The sequence below is a fragment of the Lacerta agilis genome, chromosome 5 (assembly GCF_009819535.1).
Source record: "Lacerta agilis isolate rLacAgi1 chromosome 5, rLacAgi1.pri, whole genome shotgun sequence".
In the NCBI taxonomy this organism is placed as follows: domain Eukaryota; kingdom Metazoa; phylum Chordata; class Lepidosauria; order Squamata; family Lacertidae; genus Lacerta; species Lacerta agilis.
In genome coordinates, this window is record NC_046316.1 from 88,742,904 (window position 1) to 88,761,535 (window position 18,632).

An 18,632-nucleotide genomic window follows, 5' to 3' on the forward strand; every position below is an offset into this window, starting at 1 on the left:
GCTGCCCTCCTGCGGTCCCTGGGAGAGGATCATGGGGGCCAAGGATGTTTCAGTTCTCCTCTAAGTATGGAAAGAGGGAAAGATCTGACCTTGGAGGGGGATATCAGATTTCATGCGGACTCTCCTAGGTGACACAGAAACCATTGCAGGCCAACATTGATAGAGCTGAATGGGAGGTTGGCAGACGCAGATCAAGGGAAGAGTTGGGTCCAAATGTTCAAAAATCTTCCCATTCCCTTGACGCATTCCTGAAACAGGAGGAAATATATACCAGCTGCGGAGTTGACATATACAGTCGTACTTTGGTTCTCGAACGAATCCATTCTGGAAGTCCATTCGATGTCCGAAAATGTTCGAAAACCAAGGCACAGCTTCCAATTGGCTGCAGAAGCTTCCTGCACTCAATCGGAAGGCACGGAAGCCATGTCGGACGTTTGGCTTCCAAAAAAAGTTCGCAAACCGGAACACTTACTTTTGGGTTTGCGGAGTTCAGGAGCCAAAACGTTCGAGTCACAAGGTATGACTGTATACAACCTTTTCATTGGAAATAACAGAAAGGGGACTAATTAATGAGTTAGTTAATATATTTACACCCCACCTTTGCTCCAAAGAGCTCCAGGTGGCATCCGTGATTCTCCCCACTTCTCCATGTTATCCTCACGACGTTTTATCCTCCTGTGAGGTAGGTTAGGCTGAGAGGCTCGTGGTCACCAGGTGAGCTTCATAGCTGAGTGGGAATTTAACCTCTGGTCTCCCAAGACCTAGGTTTATACAGCCCACAATGGGAGGGTTCCTCTCTCCCTTTTCTCCTGCCCTCTCTCCTGCTACCAAGCATCCAGCAGGGCTCTGGAGTCAATGGTCTGTGTGCTTAGTGGTCTCCTTCCGCCTCTGCCCAGTTTCAGATAAAGGGCAGCCACTTCGATTCCCATTTTGCAGATTAGGAATGGAGACTGAGATTGAGAGTCCAAGGTCAAACAAAGGCAGGACTTGAACTTAACTCCCAGCTGTTTCTGGATGTATTTTAGAAGGGAAAGAGTTGGAAGAGGAACAATTCCCAGAATGCAATTTGTTGCATGGCAGCATCAGTCTCACACACACCAACATTACGAGCTGGAAGAGGATGCTGAGGAAAGGATGATATTGTAAATAACCCTTATGGTTTGAAATGTGCTGAAATCTCAGAAAGCCAGAGAGGTGCCTCCGTAGACTTTGAGCGTTTACGTGTGTTGATTTTAGTGCTCTGCACAGCTTCTACCTCTTTGCACAGCAAACAGTATAAATTATGCAAAATCGGATCAATCATGTAAACTTGTTCACTTTCCATAATTTATGGAAGTCATAGCACTGAGTTACCTGGCATGTCATTTCAGGCTCCCCTCTTCCTCTGTGCAGCTATCAACGGGATAGGAACCCTCTGCTTCCCTTGCCCCCCCCAAAGAACAACCATGCTGTGAGAGATCACCAGGTAGAGAGAGCCCTACAAACTCCTCCCAGCTGAGCTCCATCAGAGAACAGGCCAAGGTGTGGGAATTATAGTTTAGCCAGGCGCTGGCATGCCATGCCCTTTTATCAAGATAGAATAATTAATATATGTGTTGGCATACCACACTTAATCAACCTACAGAGCCTCAATTGGCACACCATATGGCTCTGTGGGCATTGTGGGCACCAAGTTGGGAAACACATGTTTAGGCAGAGCAGGAGAACAAAGGAATAGGTGGGAAAGTACTGGGGGATGATGAGGTGTTCAGCGGGAGGGGGTGAGTAAGTGAGAGGAGAGCACGTACACAATGAAGATGTCATATGGGTGTAGCCAAAGGAGCAACTTCCATATTTGGTATTAGAAGGCACACCTTTCCTTATTTGGTCTTTGGAGTTCTCTCTGTATGTTAATGTTTAACCTAGCTGTGAGTTTTCAATAAAAGGAGCCCCCGAGAATGCCTCGAGGGGGCCTTCCCTTCACATCATCCTGTTCATCGCGTCAGTTAATTTCCCACAATCAACAATATCTAATATTAGTTTTAATATCTAATTTTTCATAACAACAACAAGGACATTTTGCCCTGTGAACTCCGGGCCAAGCTGGCCTTGGCTGCGCCGCTCCTGTGTTCAAATTTCAAAGAAACCACGGCAACCTGGACCAGACCTGCACCAGGCTTACTGCATGAAGTTTGCATAAAGAACTTTCCCTCCTCAAAGGGGAGTGGGCAACAGGTTCAGAGCCACAGCCCAGACCCACCGGAGCTGGAGGGATGCAGGGGAGATAACCCATGCACAGGGTGGCGTTTTTTGTGCAACACCCAGCCACTTTCACAGCCTGCACCAACCTCAAATGAGAGCCACCCTGCTTCTGGGCTGAGCATGCCACCACTTGGCTGCCTTTGTATTTCCCACCTTGCCGTTCTTCCTTTTATGCAGCCATAGGAAAGCGAATGCCCTCCTCTCTCCTTTGGGATGCTATTAGTGGTTTTCTGTTATGTCCTCATTTATGGTGGCACAGAGCCCCCTGGTGGAACAGGCTTCCTCTTGACCTTCTCCTAAGGACATCTAGCCCAGCATCCTGTCCTCGCAGAGGCCAGCCGGAAAACTCTCCCCTCCTGTGCTTTCCAGCAACTGGTACTCAGAAGCATTGGTGCCTCCAACCGTGGAGGCAGACCATTGCCATCAATAGCCCTCACCACCAAGAACTTGCCTATCCATCAAGGTTGGCGAGCTACAGGTGAAACTCAAAAAAATAGAATATTGTGGAAAAGTCCATTCATGTAAGCAATTGTTTTCATTAGCTGCTGGAGTTTAATAGATGAGATAGACTCGTGACATGCAAAGCGAGGTATGTCAAGCCTTTGCTTGTTATAATTGTGATGATTGTGGCGTACAGCTGACGAAAACCCCAAAGTTGAAACTGTTAATTTGGGGTTCTCGTCAGCTGTACGCCATAATCATCACAATTATAACAAATAAAGGCTTGACATATCTCGCTTTACATGTCATGAGTCTATCTCATCATATATTAGTTTCACCTTTTGAGTTGAATTACTGAAAGAAATGAACCTTTACACGATATTCTAATTTTTCGAGTTTCACCTCTATACTTCAGCTACTTCCCTTTGTGGTAGAAGAGTTTGGATTTGATATCCCGCTTTTCACTACCCGAAGGAGTCTCAAAGCGGCTAACATTCTCCTTTCCCTTCCTCCCCCACAACAAACACTCTGCAAGGTGAGTGGGGCTGAGAGACTTCAGAGAAGTGTGACTAGCCCAAGGTCACCGAGCAGCTGCATGTGGAGGAGGGGAGACGCGAACCCGGTTCCCCAGATTATGAGTCTACCACTCTTAACCACTACACCACACTGGGGACATGATGTATTTTCGCACAGTGACAACCACCCAACATGCTGCTGTTAGGCAGGTTCACATTAGAATGTGAACCAAACTGAATTCCTCCCATATCCCTGGCTCCTATGAATTTAACAGTAGTTTAGCGACAGAACTATAGGTGCCACCAAAAACAGAGCAGCTGTGCTTCCTCCCTCTGCTCTCTGCTGCCCCGTTAGGATTATAGCAGTGACGTGAGTGGCGCTGTTGTCAGAACCACTGAGCCTCTTGGGCTTGACAATTGGAAGATTAGTGGTTCGAATCCACGTGACGGGGTGAGCTCCTGTTGCTCTGTCCTAGCTTCTGCCAACCTCGCCGTTTGAAAGCATACCAATGCAAGTAGATAAATAGGTACCACTGCGGCGGGAAGGCAAACAGCATTTCCATGCACTCTGGCACTCATCGCAGTGTCACATTGTGCCAAATGTGGTTTAGTCATGCTGGCCACATGACCAAGAAAGCTGTCTGTGGACAAATGCCAGCTCCCTCGGCCTGAAAGGTGAGATGAGTGCCGCACCCCATAGTTGCCTTCGACTGGACTTAACCATCCAGGGTTTCTTTACCTTGGGATTATAGCAATGCAAAAATATGCAATATCGCCACACTGCAAATTCCCCTAACGTAGTCTAACTCCACAGCATTAGGTGTCATTGGGAAAGGACTGTCTCTTACAGAAGAACATGTGTGTACAAGGTCCTTGGTTCAATCCCCAGCATCTCCAGGTGGAGAAGTCCATGTGGAGAAATACTGAGCTATGTGGACCAATGGTCTGACTCTGAATAAGGCAGCTTGCTAAGTTCCACATCATATATGTTTGGCCTCCTGATTTATAACCAGTAGACACCTTCAGCAACTGAGCTTCAGATTCAGTAGCATTTCACAGGCAAAGTTTCATATGTGGACAGACACAGGGCAAAAACGTTTTAATAAATAGAGCAAAATGTACGTACTGATGCAACTTATATGCCAAAACAGTGAGAAAACATGGAATTGCAAGCACCAAAACACCGTCAATTATCACAATTAAGACTTATTGGGGGGGAAGGCTCTTGCATTTATGAGTGCATTTATTTTAAAGGTGGGGTTTTTCCCCCATACAGTATTAGCAAATGTGACCATTTGTTCCATATTGCAAAAAAATGGGGACCACCACCAAGTTATCTGTGTGGCCCAACCAAAGGTGTACATGTTCTTCCTTGTCCTGCACAACAACCAGAAAATGATTTCAAACAAGATCCAGGTACGTGTGTGTGTGTGTGTGTGTACACTCAATAATACATTTTTTTTTAACCACTATGCAGACATGCCTGGTAGAAAGAACACCAGAGCGATCCGCATCACCATCGCTTCTGCATCTCCTTGCAGGAAGACTCCATCGCCAGCTTCTCCAGGCCTCACTTGCCTACTGGAGTTTGAGAAGCCATATGCTCAACCATCAGACCAGGGTGGTGGTGGTGGTGGAGACATGTGCTCTCACCTGGGTGAGCAGGACTTTCTCTGTTCCTTCAGAAGCACCTCCATCCGACGGCGCTGTCATGAGCTGCATTCATCTTCAGATGTTTGCGATGACACACATCTTCTGGGCGGCTCCACCAGGTATGTATATGAGATCCCCACCATGATCTGCCAGAGAGAAGGAGTGGGTCAGCACCAGTGCTGTCAAGTATCCCGTATTGGCCAGGATTCTCCCGTTTTTAAACGTGTTTCCCGCTGCTGTCCCGGATGACTCAAAAACGAGTATATTCCCGGGTTGTGTGTGTGAGAACGTGGATGGGGGGCTTTGGGGCAACGCCCTGAGAAACGTGCCCCCCGCTCAGCTTGTTTCGCTCCCCTCTGGCCGTGCGCCTTGCAGGCCTGCCGTGCCGAGCCGAGCAACACGCTGCCCGCCCCGCCCCCGTGGGGCGGGGTTGGGTGCACTGGCCGGGCCCGGCACGCTGGCCGGGCCTGTGGGTGTTCCCGCCCGGCAGAGCTGCACTGACCCTTTGGAACTAAGGCTGGGCTGCTGGGGTAGTAGTGGGGATTCCGCGGCAAAGGGCTGCCTGAGAGCGCTCGCCCCATCGAGGTTTAGGTAAAGCGGAGGAGGCCTTTCTATCCCGCGAAGGGCGGCGGGTTTGGCTGCTCGGCCATTCATGCCACGCGGGGCCAGAAGAGCTTCCCTGGGCACTCACAGAGGGCCACACGGCTGCTCTCGATCTGAGGGGAAGCGGCTGATGCCGGCGGCAAAGGGGCTGCTGCGTCGCTACCTATGGACCGGGAGGAGAGGCGCGTATGCGGCGACCAAGAGGAGCAGCTCCGCGAGGAGAAGGAGAAGGTCCAGCCGGGAAGCAAGGTGAGGCCAGGGCAGCGCTGCCCGGGGCTCGCGAGGGCGTCTCGCCGGCTGCTCTTACCTTGAACGCCGCGGACGCCGCGTTCCAGCTGCCCCGCCCACTTTTGCTTCTGGCTCCACCCACCACTGCCATGTGACTATCCCTTATTTTCAAATCTGATAGTTGACAGCTATGGTCAGCACAGTGGGGCTGGGGAGGGGGGAGAGGAGGAAGGAGGGATAGGGAGGTCTCACGGTGACCCCAGAATGCACTTCCACTGCCAGGCCACTGGGCACTCACCGTGAGGAGACTCAGCAGACCCATCATCACCCCCAACATGATGTCCAAGCGGTTGGTCAAGCCTCCAGCCCACAGAGGCCCAAGGATGGTGGCCACGCCCCCTACAGAGCGACGGAGACCCTGACTGAACCCTGTGGAAGAAGCGGAAAGCATTTTAAAGAATATTTGCCCGTGCCTTCACTCAGGCTTACAATAAAAAGACACAGCACGAAAGAAAAATGGACAGGAAGAGAGGAGGAAATGAGCTCGAGTGCCCGTTCTTCATTACAAATTCCGTTTGGGTTGTGTGTTTGCTTTATCTAAAGTCCTGGCTGGCTGCTCCCTTCAGCCTGCTGTGCCTCAGACAACTCTCCATGTCAACCAACCGCAAGCAGTGGCAAAGACAGAACTGCAACTTCACTTCCGTTACTTGACAAGCGAACAAGAGCACAGCGAGGCAGAAAGAGCAAACCCCAGGCGACTCATTTCCCCAAGCCTGGAAGGATGTTGCAACAATGCATTGCCGCTCTCAGGAGTGTGAGGTGTCGAGAGGCAGACCCTTTTTCTTTTTAAAGGGAAAAGGGAAATCAGGCCACAGAGCAATCTAACACCAGCCAACAAACAAGCCTTTCAAACAAGTGCTCAGGGGGCAAATGCCGCGCACGGTAACTGGATCCAGGAAAGTGCAGCCTGATCAGGAAGCGAATACTAGCCTGGGAAACTGAAATCCTGGTAGAAATAAGACACTCTGCCCTCTGGTAGCCACGCCAGAGGGAGAGATGCTAGATCTTCTGAGATAGTTGACCTGGACCAATCCATCCCCGAGATGGCTTTAAACACAATATGAAGCTTTCAGCAAGCAGGTGGTTGTGTCGCTGCATCGGTAGAGTCCTGCTTTGATGCCACCTGTCCAGACAGCTACCAGGAGGGTCACAGAATGGTAGAGTTGGAAGGGACCCCAAGGGTCATCTAGCCCAACCCCCCCTCTAATGCTGGAATCACAGTTCTGGTGCATAGCAGTTAAGGTACCTTGGATCAAGGAGGGAAGTTCTACCACCTCTCTAGACCAGAGGACCTACCCATGACATAAAACAACACTTGAACTATTTAGCCACTGAATACTAGAATTTAAGGAATAATTCCTTTCTCCCCACCCCGCAAAAACCACGACCATCCTGTAACTATCCAGTGCTCTGAGCACTGACAGATTCCTTCTCCGGCACAAAGAGTGTGTCGCTACCCTTGTAGGAAGGCGTGGAGAACCACCCAAAGTGCACAGGTACCGTATTTTTTCATTCCATAAGACGCACTTTTTTCCTGAGGGAAAATATCTGTGCGTCTTACGGAGCGAATGGTGGTCCCTGGAGCTGAATTGCCCAGGGGCCAAAAGCAGATCCTGCTTTTTCTGTTTACAAAGAGAAAAGGGGGTGTTGAAAGGACCCGCTCAGCAGCTGATCAGCAAGAGATCGGGAGAGAGATAAGAGTCCAGGCTCCCTTTCAGTCCCGCCCTCTTGCCCAGGCCTCCATTGTTGAATGTGCTGCAGGGGGAGGTTGTTTGTTTCCCCACCGACATGTGACTGGCTGATTAGATTATCTGTCTGGAAACTGTAGAAAAGGCTCCCTTTCCTTTAGAAGCTGCAGAAATGTGAGTTGAACCCCATAAAAACAGGGCTTTTCCTCTTTGCTTTTCCCCCTTTGCAAAAGGAGCTTTGCTTTTCCCCCTTTGCAAAAAAGCTGCAAAACTTTTAGCTGATCCTAAAAAAAACAGGACTTTTCCCTTTGCAAAAAAAGCTACAAAACTTTTAGCTGATCCTCAAAAAACCAGGACTTTTCCCTTTGCAAAAAAAGCTACAAAACTTTTAGCTGATCCTAAAAAAACAGGGCTTTTCCCTTTGCAAAAAAAGCTGCAAAGCTTTTAGCTGATCCTCAAAAAAACAGGGCTTTTCCCTTTGCCAGAAAAGCTGCAAAACTTTTAGCTGATCTTCAAAAAAATAGGGCTTTTAGAAGAGGAAAACCAGAAAAATATTTCCCCCCTTGTTTCCTCCTCTAAAAACGAGGTGCGCCCTATGGTCTGGTGCACCCTATGGAGCGAAAAATACGGTAATTCTTCTTCGAAAGTAGATGATGCAAGACTAGAAGTACACACCAGTGTGTACACATGTGTGCACATGGCTCAATACAAACATGCAACAGAACACGAGTAGAGCCTTGAGGTGTCAGCATTTGACTGCATTACTTCAGGCTGAAGGAAGAGAATGCCAGCTCTGAACACTCCCCACAAGCTATAAAATTAGCGTTATAGGGTGAGATTCTATTCCCAGTTATCTTGGTCCATTATCGTTTCCTTCGTGCAGTATTTTCTTTCTAACTACACACACACGAGCTTTAAAAACAGTGTCTTCCCCACCCACACCCTGAAGCGACACAGCCCTATCACACCTCACTTGTTGGACTGGGCATGTTGTGCGGATGCCTGAGTATTGCCTTCCTAAGCAATTACTCTGTTGCGAACTTTAAAATCCGAGACACAGCCTTACCTTGCGTTCTCTCGGCCGTGACTTTGGAAAAGAGCGACACTTGGGAGACTGCAACAAAGGGAAGGCCCAAGACTTGCAGGAAAACGCCCACCACCAGCTCTGTAAGGAGAATGGCAAAGGTACCTGGAAGAAGCAAAGTACACAGAACTCGGTGAGGAGGAGCAGCGAGGTGGTGGAGAGCAACATCAAGGGATGATCTGAAAAGCATTTCCTCCCAATTTCGATGGAGCCCGCTTACACACCAGGGGGGGGTCAGCTTTTGCACACATGTCCATCCCTTGTCTGTGTGAACAGACGCACTGGAGAAAACGAGGTGGTGTCCGACACAATTGCCCTAAGATCTGCAATTCACAGATGCACGGCATCACCACTTTCATGCAGCAGCCATGCGCCACACAGGGAAAGGTGAACCGGTGCTCAGGCTATGTCTGAACAGGCCTTGCACCAAAGCAAACTTGTGGCCTTTTGAAGAAGAAGAAGAGGAGTTTGGATTTGATATCCCGCTTTATCACTACCCGAAGGAGTCTCAAAGCGGCTAACATTCTCCTTTCCCTTCCTCCCCCACAACAAACACTCTGCGAGGTGAGTGGGGCTGAGAGACTTCAGAGAAGTGTGACTAGCCCAAGGTCACCCAGCAGCTGCATGTGGAGGAGCGGGGACGCGAACCCGGTTCCCCAGATTACGAGTCTACCGCTCTTAACCACTACACCACACTGGCTCTCTCTCTTGAATGGTGAGGTGTAACATTGGGCACAGCCGTTGCATTCCAAGTTGCACGGGCATGACTTAGAGCTATGGATTTTGCATCAGAGGATGCTCGTTCACCTCCCAGTGTCGGGTGCATGAACCAAAGACCAAAGCCGCACGGTTGGTGAACTGAAGGCTAAGGTTAGCTGTATTTTTACACCTTCAGGGAAGATGGAATTACACCTGCCTCTTTCACACAAGTCAAGGGGTTTTATGCCCTCCCCAAAGCACACATTAAAGATTTGATGCGGTCAAGTCGCGCATCCATAGCAGTGGCCAGAGGAGGAATGAGCGCTGGGAGGAATTGCGGAGGGAAGAAACGCCATCGTGCACCTGCAGCAACACAACCAGACCCCTCCCTCTGGCCCAGCTGCAACAAAACATGCCTCTCCCTTTTCAGTCCCTACAGCCACAGCAGGCACTATAACTCTCCAACAGTTTGACCTCACCCGCAAAGGCACACTTCTCCATTGTCTCCAGAGACAGATGGATGCCAGCAGAGAGGGTGGGGGAGGCACAGAGAGATAAGACTTGGTTACCCAAACAAATAAACACATGTTTTACCATGTTGTGGTTGGCGGCCAATGGTTTAGATCCAGGATGGGGAACCTTTTTTCACCCCGAGGGCCGCATTCCCTTTTGGGTAGGCTTCTGAGGGCCACACAGTAGTGGTGGGTGGGGCCAGAGGCAAAAGTGGGCGGAGCAACTAAAGTGAACCTTACCGTTGTACAATAATCTGGTTTCTAAACACACGCATACACCCCCTAGCACCCTCCATCAAAACAAGCAGGAATCATTTCAGCAGGGCCAGTGAGGGATGTCGGGTTTGGGCCTAAGGAGAATTTCAAGGTCCAGACAAAAGACCTGGAGGGCCGTGCTGGGCTCCCAGGTCCACAGCCATAGAATCATAGCATTGTAGAGGTAGAAGGGACCCCGAGGGGCATCTAGTCCAATCTCCAGGAAAGCAGGGATCTCCACACTCCTGGCTCTGGAACCACTTCTTATTGCTCTCCCAGGTCGTTCCAGCTGCAGCATTTCCCAACTGCAGCATGGGAACTGGGAATTCTGCCAGAGCTGGCTTCCGCTTCGCAAAGGCATGGGGCCGACCAAGGATACCAGTTTCACGAAAGAGGATCAACAGGACGGACCATGGAAGGACCCTGGCTGCGTCCTGTCAGGAGCTCGGCTACGTTACCTCGGGGCCGTACCAGGAAGAACAGACACCAAGCGCAGGCTATGTTGCAGATGACCAGGCCAAGGACCAAGAGGACGCGGTCAGACAGGCGAGTGCTCAGGCAGCGCACCAGGAAGAAGCCAGCAATGACCTGAAAGCAGGGGGAGAGAAGGCGGCCATTTTGAGCATCATAGATTTCTCACTTGACTAGACATCAACGGTGCAATCCTATGTGTTTCTACCGAGGAGGTGGCTGCGTACACCCTAATGGCTAAACATATACAGCAGAACCATCATTTTCAAGACAAGCTTCATCCCCAGGCCTGGCAAATCAATAACTATAGTTGATGATCTGATAGTCTTTACTTGACTGCATTATTTTAACTCATGTCCAAGAACTCCTATGGCATGCCTATGCTATAGGTTTAAAAAAAAAATCTAATTTTCCTTCATTGTTGTAAGTGTTCGCTCTGTTTTATAAAGTAAAAGAATAACTAAAAAATACATTTAATATAAAATAAAGAACAATACTTTTTTTTACCATGACATATTGCAACATTTCTTATTGAAAATCCTTATTCCATTGTATTATGTCTAATGATTTGCTTGGCATAATTCCAATTATTTATTATTATTATTATTATTATTATTATTATTATTCCACTAATCTGACTGGGTTGCCCCAGCCACTCTGGAGGGCTCCCAACAAAAAATATTAAAAACACAATACAGCATAAAACACTCCTTATTCTTTCATTTATATATTTTTCTGTTACTCTTCCTATGTGATTTTTCCTTAGTTTGATGCACTTATCCTGGTTTTAAATTCTCAATGGCCTGTTGCCATATATGACACAATTTTTCCCCCATATCAAAAATCCCTGTAAAAATATGTTTTTAAAAACAAACAGCCATGGGCATCTTGAATTTGGCTTGGAAAAGGACTGTTGTCAACCAAAACACAGCATTATATAAAGCTCTCCAGTTACCCCTGGATTAAAAGTCAAGCTGTCTTCAAGGGCAGACCCACGTGCAGCAGTCAAGTCTAGAGGTGCATACAGCGTCCACGGAAATAGCCACACCTTAGTTATCAGTTCACCAGACACTTGGTGAAAATGAATCATGGCAGGGAGTGGGAGATCTCTGAAAGTAGGGATGAAGAACTGGATCTGGCTGATGGACTGGATTCCCAATACCTTACTCCCATAAGCCAACTTGGGCAATGTCATGGTGACAGGTGGTCAAATTTGGTCATAACCAGCCTGTCAATCAGCAGTAACAGCACCTTCCTTTGAAGCAGCTCTTCCAGCACCTATTTGCACTGGGAAGGCATCTTCAAAGGTGAAAGCACCAGTCAGGACCGCAATACCTCAAGGACCGCTTCTCCCCATATGACCTGTCCCAAACTCTGCATTCAGCACCCGAGGCCCTTCTTCGTGTGCCTCCTCCACGAGAGGTCTGGAGGTCAGCAACACAAGAACAGGGCCTTTTCTGCAGTGCCTCCCCATTTGTGGAATGCTCTCAGGGAGGCTCATCTGGCGCCTTCATTATATACAGTGGTGCCTCGCAAGACGAAATTAATTCGTTCCGCAAGTCTTTTCGTCTTGCGATAATTTCGTCTTGCGAGGCAAGGTTTCCCATAGGAACGCATTAAAATTTAATTAATGCGTTCCTATGGGGGGGTAAAGTCCGGGGGTGTCGGTCGGAAGGGGCGCCGGCCGATCGCGCCCGCCATCTTGGGTGGACTGCACATGTCTGTACATGCGCATGTCCACCCAAGATGGCGGGCGCGATCGGCCGGCGCCCCTTCCGCCCGGCACCGGACCACGCTGCGTCGCGTTTTAAGGCTGCAGCGGGCGAACAGCAGCGCTGCTGTTCGCCTGCTGCAGCTTTAAAATGCGGCGCGGTGCGGCTCCAGCCGGCTTACAGTGGTACTGCGCAAGACGAATTCGTCTTGCGAAGCACGGCCATAGACGAATTCGTCTCGCGAGTCAACTAAAAAATTGCAAAACCCTTTCATTTTGCGAGTTTTTCGTTGTGCGAGGCATTCGTCTTGCGGGGTACCATTGTATATATATTAAGTGCCAGTCAAAAAGTTCCTCTTCTATCAGGCCTCTGACTGATTAATATCCTACAGCCTTTTAAATGTATCTGTGGGAAGGGGGAGGGTTATTGTTTTGGCTTGGTTTGGTTTACGGTAATTGTTTACTTGTGTTTTATCTTGGATTTTATTCTGTGAACTGCCCCGAGATTTTCTGTTGAAGGCTTGTATATGAATTTAATGAATAAATAAAGCTGTCACGGGGACCCCTTCAAAGTCCTTTTGGAGGAAGTGGCTTGAAGCAAAACAGCTTTCCCCAAACAGAGAAAATATGTCCTCTTTGCTACACTGAGTTTCTAATGATTAAGGACACTAGATACTAGCTTCCCTCTCTAGTATCACTGACCAAATAAGTAATGAGGCCTAGATACCTCTTCCCACGCCACCCCAAGACAGGAAAGGGGTGGATTGTGGCATATAACCTTAACACATTTTCTCTCAAAGTTAACAGGTTGGGCGGTTTGCATAGAGTTTAAAAGCCTGCCCAACCTGTTTAACCAGCAGCAACAGTGGGAGAAATTGGGCAGGGAGCAACTCGGAAGCTGCAATTAACCCAGAATGCGGCAGCTAGACTGGTGACTGGGAGTGGCCGCCGGGACCACATAACACCGGTCCTGAAGAAGAAAAAGAAGAAGAAGAGTTTGGATTTGATATCCCGCTTTTCACTACCCGAAGGAGTCTTAAAGCGGCTAACATTCTCCTTTCCCTTCCTCCCCCACAACAAACACTCTGTGAGGTGAGTGGGGCTGAGAGACTTCAGAGAAGTGTGACTAGCCCAAGGTCACCCAGCAGCTGCATGTGGAGGAGTGGAGACGCGAACCCGGTTCCCCAGATTACGAGTCTACCACTCTTAACCACTACACCACACTGGCTCTCTGCATGAGAGATCTGCATTGGCTCCCAGTACGTTTCTGAGCACAATTCAAAGTGTTGGTGCTGACCTTTAAAGCCCTAAACAGCCTCGGTCCTGTATACCTGAAGGAGCGTCTCCACCCCCATCATTCAGCCCGGAAACTGAGATCCAGTGCCGAGGGCCTTCTGTCGGTTCCCTCACTGTGAGAAGCAAAGCTACAGGGAACCAGGCAGAGGGCTTTCTCGGTAGTGGCGCCCACCCCGTGGAACCCCCTCCCATCAGGGGTCAGAGAGATAAACAACTACCTGTCATTTAGAAAATACCTGAAGGCAGCCCTGTTTAGGGAAGTTTTTAATCTGTGAATTTGTATTGTATTTTGATATTTGTTGGAAGCCGCCCAGAGTGGCCGGGGAGACCCAGCCAGATGAGCGGGGTATAAATAATATATTTATTATTATTATTATTATTATTATTATTACATGCAAATATACACACTACAGGAAGTGACGTCCCCCTCAAAAACAGTTCTGAAGAAGTCAGACAAAGTCACATTTTAAGGTCGGGGAAGAAGGTATCCAGAGGTAAACTCTCACCTCGGTCCCTCGCCTAAAGGCTCTTTGCCACAGGGCTTGGCACTCACCTCCACACCGCAGATGAAATACATGATGCTGTTCTCCAGCTCCCCAAAATTCAAGAACTGCTGGGTGATTGGGGTCACCATTGTCTAGAGGAAGAAAACATACGTGAGCATCCAGGAGCCTAGGGGAAACCAATGGTCACCTTTACGTTCCACCACCACACTAAACGGCTTCAGCTCAGTATACCTGGCCCCTGGAGAAGGCCCCTGGAGCTGGACCTCTGTGTCTGGTTTGAACGATTGAGCATCTCCACCTCAATCATTCAAACCAGACACAGAGGTCCAGCTCCAGGGGCCTTCTGCCGGTTCCCTCCCAGCGAGAAGTGAGGTTACAGGGAACCAGGCAGAGGGCCTTCTCGGTGGTGGCGCCCACCCTCCCCTCAGATGTCAAGGAAATAAACAACTATCAGACTTTTAGAAGATATCTGAAGGCAACCCTGTTTAGGGAAGTTTTTAATGTTTGATTTTTTTTTTATCGTGTTTTTAATGTTCTGTTGGGAGCCACACAGAGTGGCTGGGGAAACCAAGCCAGATGGGCGGAACATAAATAATAAATTACTACTACTACTACTACTACTACGTAAGAGACATAGGAAATGGGGATCTGGGAGATAGCTTTCTCTAGGGCAGCTCCTAAGCTGTGGCGCCCCCTCCCCACACAGGTGTACCTAATATCATCATTATACAGCTCTCGACATCTGCTGAAGATGCTCCTCTTTTCTCTGGCCTTCAACGCCTATAGATTAGGACCCACCCTATTCTTTTGACTGCATTAAAGGTAAAGGTAAAGGTAAAGGTACCCCTGACTGCTAGGCCTAGTCGCGGACGACTCTGGGGTTGTGGCGCTCATCTCACTCTATAGGCCGAGGGAGCCAGCGTTTGTCCGGAGACAGCTTCCGGGTCATGTGGCCAGCATGACTAAGCCGCTTCTGGCGGACCAGAGCAGCGCACGTAAACAGCGTTTACCTGCCCGCCGGAGCGGTACCTATTTATCTACTTGCACTTTGACGTGCTTTCGAACTGCTAGGTGGGCAGGAGCCGGGACTGAACAACGGGAGCTCACCCCGTCGCATGGATTCATAGAATCATAGAGTTGGAAGAGACCACAAGGGCCATCCAGTCCAACCCCCTGCCAAGCAGGAAACACCATCAAAGCATTCCTGACAGATGGCTGTCAAGCCTCCGCTTAAAGACCTCCAAAGAAGGAGACTCCACCACACTCCTTGGCAGCAAATTCCACTGTCAAACAGCTCTCACTGTCAGTAAGTTCTTCCTAATGTTTAAGTGGAATCTTCTTTCTTGTAGTTTGAATCCATTGCTCCGTGTCCGCTTCTCTGGAGCAGCAGAAAACAACCTTTCTCCCTCCTCTATATGACATCCTTTTATATATTTGAACATGGCTATCATATCACCCCTTAACCTTCTCTTCTCCAGGCTAAACCTACCCAGCTCCCTAAGCCGTTCCTCATAAGGCATCGTTTCCAGGCCTTTGACCATTTTGGTTGCCCTCCTCTGGACACGTTCCAGCTTGTCAGTATCCTTCTTGAACTGTGGTGCCCAAAACTGGACACAGTATTCCAGGTGAGGTCTGACCAGAGCGGAATACAGTGGTACTATTACTTCCCTTGATCTAGACGCTTTACTCCTATTGATGCAGCCCAGAATTGCAATGGCTTTTTTAGCTGCTGCATCACACTGTTGACTCATGTCAAGTTTATGGTCTACCAAGACTCCTGGATCCTTTTCACATGTACTGCTCTCAAGCCAGGTGTCCCCCATCCTGTATTTGTGCCTTTCATATTTTTTTTTTGCCCAAGTGTAGTACTTTACATTTCTCCCTGTTAAAATTCATCTTGTTTGCTTTGGCCCAGTTCTCCAATCTGTTAAGGTCATTTTGAAGTGTGATTCGAACCGCCTACCTTCTGATCAGCAAGCCCTAGGCTCAGTGGTTACAAATGCAGGCGGGAGGGACTTGAAGTGCAGGGCAGGGAACGAAACAAATGCTAACAACAAAGGCGTAATGAGAAATAATTGGCACTTCCTCAAAGTGATAAGTGGTGTGAGAACCAGCCAAGAAGCGAGAGGGATAATGTATTCTATACATTGAGCATGGGTGTGGTCAGGGATTTGCCTGAGCATGCAACACATCAAAAACGTCACCTACCTCTAGGGCGGTTTGGTTGAAGAGCGTAATGAACTGGGCTGTCAGCAGAACCACCACCTCTTCCCTCAGGTACTCTGCAATGACAAATCTCGTTGAGGCACAAAAGAGCCAAAACACATGCTGGCCGGGCCATTGTTTCATTTCACTTTTAATCTGTATATCGCCTTTTTATATTAATATACCACAAGGCGGTTCACAAGCCGAAAAAACAACCAAGATTTCACACCTCACAGCGATCTGATCCGATACAACAACAAAAAAGTCACAATAAAAACTTAACTTTAAAATAAACAACCAATATCAAATGAAACAATATTCTATCATCCATTAGAATATAACAGTTAACAGTAAAGTTAAGTATCAGCAAATATCAGTTTACACTTAATACAGCAGTGATAAACTAATCAATTAAAAAAAAACAATGGCAAGTCACAATGCACAAAATGCCATGAAACATACAAAGTGAGGTAAAAGGATCAAATTGAGAAACAAGGACTTGTAAAATTATTATTTTTAATAATAATAATAATAATAATAATAATAATAATAATAATAATAATAATTTATTTGTACCCCGCCCATCTGGCTGGGTCCCCCCAGCCACTCTGGGCGGCCTCCAACAGATATTAAAATACATTTAAAATATCACAGGTTTAAAACTTCCCTAAAAATTTAACTTTAACCTTAACTTTGCCCCTGCCTGCCTCCGATTTTGTCCTTTCCTTGGAAGATGCTCTGTTCTCAAGGCCCTCTTCTGCCACGAGAGCTGCTACAGGTGAAACTCGAAAAATTAGAATATGGTGGAAAGGTTCATTTCTTTCAGTAATTCAACTGAAAAGGTGAAACTAATATGTGAGATAGACTCATGACATGCAAAGCGAGATATGCCAACCTTTTATTTGTTATAATTGTGATGATTATGGCATACAGCTGATGGGAACCCCAAATTAACAGTTTCAACTTTGGGGTTTTCATCAGCTGTATGCCATAAACATCACAATTATAACAAATAAAAGGTTGGCATATCTCGCTTTGCATGTCATGAGTCTATCTCATACATTAAACTCCAGTAGCTAGTGATAACAATTGCTTACATAAATGGACTTCTAATTTTTCGAGTTTCACCGGTGTGTCCCCACCAGAACATTTGGAAATTGGTTGGCCTTGTTTTATGAGGTGGTGATGGGGCAAAGAGTTGAGTCAGCATCCTCCAACATGCCAACTGTCTGAACTTGCAGACCAGAAAAGGTAGGCTCAGCTCTAGCCTTCTCCTTGCGCCTTCTTGTAGGGCAAGCTTGGCATCAGAGATGGAGAACTTCGGGTCCAGAGATCAGATGTGGCCACAGACCTGGCCCCCGGGGCCCTCCCCCAAGCCATGGGTCTTGCTTTGCAATTTTTAATGTCTTATTACATTTTCATATATGCTGGAAGTCGCCCTGAGTGGCTGGGGCAACCCAGTCAGATGGGCAAGGAAAAAATTCTGTAAATTATTATTATTATTACTACTACTGCTACTACCACCTGCAGGGAGGGCAGAGGGAGGAGAATAGAAACTACTGCAGTAAAAAAAAAAAAAGCCCCACCCAGTAAAACTCCTACCCATTGTAATGGCAATGGCCCTGTGGAACTCCCTCCCACCAGAAGTCAAAGAGAAAAACAACTACCAGACTTTTAGAAGACATCTGAAGGCAGCCCTGTTTAGGGAAGCTTTTAATGTTTAATAGATTATTGTATTTTAACATTCTGTTGGAAGCCGCCCAGAGTGGCTGGAGAAACCCAGCCAGACGGCGGGGTATGAATAATTTATTTATTATTATTATTATTATTGCTCCTCCCAATTTTGCCTCTGGCCCCGCCCACCACTGCCATGTGGCCCCCGCGAGGCTGCCTGGAAGGGAACGTGGCCCCCTGCCTTCGATGGCCCCATACCCACCACGGAAGAGAGCTCACCTGTCATGGAGCTGAAATTGTAGGCGGGAGTCTTCTCCAAAGAGGCTTCTTCATCAGCCAAGTGCCCATTGGGCACATACCGACCCTCGTCTCCCGACACAGCTTCCCGGCGCTCCGCGGAGGTGCTGCCGTAGCTGCTGCTGCTCTCCGCTGCCTCCTCGTGTTGCACAAGAGGCTTCTGCTCCTCCTCTTCCACAGCGTCCCGCACAGCCGCCGCCGGGGCCTTCGAGGGGTCCACCAATGGCGGCGGCAGCAGGTCATAGTACAGCGTCGCAACAACGATCTGCAGCAAAAGCCACACCACGCACATGAAGAGCTGAAAGGGGTGGAGGAGAGAAAAGCCTGAGCATGAGTGCATCACCCAGAGCGTTCATTTATTTATTTGTTAAATTCATGTGCTACCCTTCATCGGAGGAACACAGGGTGGTTTGCTACAAGTTCCCCCCCTTTTTTGTAATGTACACAATATCTTTTTTTCTGTTTGTTTCTTCTTCTTTTGTGTACTTGTAAT

General features: G+C 48.2%; 1 protein-coding gene across 1 annotated transcript in view; it reads right to left on the minus strand.

The window, feature by feature from the left end:
• Positions 1–4,720: 4,720 nt before the first annotated feature.
• LOC117047521 overlaps positions 4,721–18,632 on the minus strand; it is a 38,572-nt gene continuing 24,660 nt past the window's right edge. Inside the window, exons 6-12 of the mRNA XM_033150757.1 lie at positions 18,122–18,437; positions 16,172–16,245; positions 14,011–14,094; positions 10,438–10,567; positions 8,496–8,618; positions 5,980–6,110; positions 4,721–4,996 (exon numbers count right to left, since the gene is read on the minus strand). Of these exons, the coding sequence (XP_033006648.1) occupies positions 4,907–4,996; positions 5,980–6,110; positions 8,496–8,618; positions 10,438–10,567; positions 14,011–14,094; positions 16,172–16,245; positions 18,122–18,437 (948 nt within the window). The 3' untranslated portion in view covers positions 4,721–4,906. The remainder of the gene's footprint in view (positions 4,997–5,979; positions 6,111–8,495; positions 8,619–10,437; positions 10,568–14,010; positions 14,095–16,171; positions 16,246–18,121; positions 18,438–18,632) is intronic.